General features: G+C 34.8%; 1 protein-coding gene across 1 annotated transcript; it reads right to left on the reverse strand.

Moving 5' to 3' along the window:
* Positions 1-672: 672 nt before the first annotated feature.
* On the reverse strand, positions 673-2,351 carry LOC118752537 (uncharacterized protein CG1161-like). The gene is made up of 2 exons (XM_036487444.1): positions 2,088-2,351; positions 673-1,254 (listed from the first exon to the last, which is right to left on the reverse strand). Exons 1-2 carry the CDS (start codon positions 2,349-2,351, stop codon positions 802-804), a joined length of 717 nt encoding a protein of 238 aa, XP_036343337.1. The 3' UTR covers positions 673-801.
* Between the last annotated feature and the right edge of the window lie 334 nt (positions 2,352-2,685).

A 2,685-nucleotide genomic window follows, 5' to 3' on the forward strand; every position in this document is an offset into this window, starting at 1 on the left:
TAGGTTTCGAGATGAAATCCCCAGCACATTGTTACAAAGTGAGGAAAACCAGTCTTACTCTTGGGTAAATCAGTTGAACGAAGGTGGATTATCTGTTCCAAGCAGTGTTATGATGGATCACATGCGTCGGATGGACGATATTTTTAAAACGATCAATGGGGAAAGCTTGATGATCACAACCCAGTTTTTGGAAAAGCATATTGAAAAGGCTTCTGATATAGACTGTGACAGAAAAATTAAAAAATTATTCTTTAGGTCTAGAATGTACATAGTAATACGCAAATTAAACAGAGAAATTGAACAAAATGCCGGTGAAGAAAACGAAAGTATGTTAAAATATTAACGTAAATGTTATTTATAAGTTTTAGCTGTAAATAAACTTTTAATTTTTATTATCTGAATTAACTTATTAAGTTCCAAAATCATTTTCATTCAATTTTGCTTTATTTAAACTTAATCGGTTATAATGTTTCATAACTTAATACAAGTGTAATGAATTTATTTTAAGTAGTTTAATGTAGTACCATATTTCTAAACAGTTTTTCTAAATAGAAAATACAAACTTACAAATAGAAAATACAAAAAAAAAAAAAACAACAACAAAAAAGGAAATTTTTCTAATCAAGTACTTCCCGATATGAGATCGTCGCCACTGTACAAGATGTGGAATAGTTGCTGCTGGTGATGACATGTATGTATATAAATTTTCATGAGATATACCGATTACACTTGACATGTCTTAATTAAGATAAATTCAAAAATAATAATGTTGAATACGATTGATATTCAAATTTCAAAAATTTAGTTCAACATTGTGCGTCGGTCATAGATGTGACGACGTTGTTCGCGTACTTGGCGCTTCCACTTATCCGTCTGATGGCCAACACGATTCAATACATTGGCACGCGAGTTCAACTCTTGATTTACCATGCCGGTTGGTAATGGTGGGGCAGTAGCACTTGCGTCGTCATCTTCGTTTGTGTGTTCCTGATAATTCGCTTTAACACGTTTGTTGAGTAAGGGATCCAAGCAAATGAGGAAGAGCATGTATATCACCAGAATTGATATAATCCAAATAACAACGATGACAACGACCTTTATAAGTGTGGTGTTGCGCGCTTCATGCTGGCATTTGCTTTCTGGGCATATCTCCAGCACTTTACCATTTTCACTCAAGCGTGGAACCAAAGCTCCATCACAAACACATTTGGGCGTTGAGTTTGCAAAGTCATTTGTGGTATTTTTTTGCAATAACTTACTATTGCAATTTTTGTTGCGATTTTGTTTTAATATCTCCTGGCTAATCAGCATTATTTGCGTCCATCTTATTTAAGTAAGCTGGGGCTGGTATTTGTGGCTAGAGATGATGATTCACCTGCGCATCTTTCACTAAATGGCTGTGTATCGCCAGGGCCGAAACTGTTGATAATGTTATTCATGCTGAACGACAGTAGTGAAGATTATTGCTGATTGTTGACTCAAATTGTGCCCCAAAGCACAAATCCATAAATCCACATCTATAGTTGGAAGTTCTCTTCCAGCATTCACCATGCAAAATGTGTAGCTATAAAACTTGCGATAATATTTTTATTTACGTCGAATACTTATTCTAGAGTCTTAACGTTTACTGGAATTCTATATTTAACCGATTGCAAGCAAAAATATTAAAAAATATGGCTTTTTTTCAATGTTTATATGTTTGTTTACAAAATGTGCGCCATCTTGACACAATCTTGACACAATCCAAAGAACGTATTTACATACGTTCTTGGCATTTTTTACGCTCTTTGCTGCAATGACGTAGATGCGCAGATCGTAAATTTTTTGTTCACCGTCGACCGCGCAATCTATTTTCTATCATTCTTGTAGAAACAATTTCACTCACATATATGTCCATTGACTCACAATTTTCTAATTTGTTGTTCACCATTTTTCGCATAAATAAGTGTCACTGCACCAGTGTCTTCAAAAATATCTTTCAATTTTTTCCACACCTCTTGTGGTGTAAGGGCTCCTTGCACATGCACAAAATTTGTTTTGTCAATAGTTAAAACTATTGCTGCTTTTGCTTTTGCATTTTTCCTCACGTCTGTCTCTTCGCCTGTGAAGCACTTCGACAAGTCTTCGATTGCTAGGTAGCTTCCAATTGAGAACTTCCACGATGAGTAATTCTCCCTTCCCTTTAATTTCTCTATCGAAGACAGCAACGACGATGACATTGTAATTTCTGCAATTCGATTTGTTTGCGTTGTTGTTGTTTCAATGGTCTTTTCAAATTTCTTTTGCGCTGGTGTTTCTTCGCTGCTACTGCAATTCCCGTCGTCTTTTGAGATCGGCTTAATATCTGCCATGCACAATGTGATTTAAATTTTTATGTGCACAACCAATATACATACATATAATGAACAGAACTGGTGGCAATGCATTTTTATTCACTAAAATCGAAGAAATTTTTCTCTTTAACAATCTTTATTTGTGCTTTAACTTTTAGTTATCTTTCTTAGGCATCTGGGTCCATAACCTGAAGAAATTAGTGTTTTTGCAGTGGATAGAAAAAACGAAATTAAAACAGAGTAAAGATTTTGCGCTTCTATTCACTCAGACAATTTATTCAGAAGAAGGAAATGAAAGAAGAAGCATATATACATGTGTTACAATTGACATCTGTCAATGTGCACTGAGAGA

Source organism: Rhagoletis pomonella, unplaced genomic scaffold (genome assembly GCF_013731165.1).
Source record: "Rhagoletis pomonella isolate Grant_MI unplaced genomic scaffold, Rhpom_1.0 Rhpom_scaffold_01613, whole genome shotgun sequence".
Lineage (NCBI taxonomy): Eukaryota > Metazoa > Arthropoda > Insecta > Diptera > Tephritidae > Rhagoletis > Rhagoletis pomonella.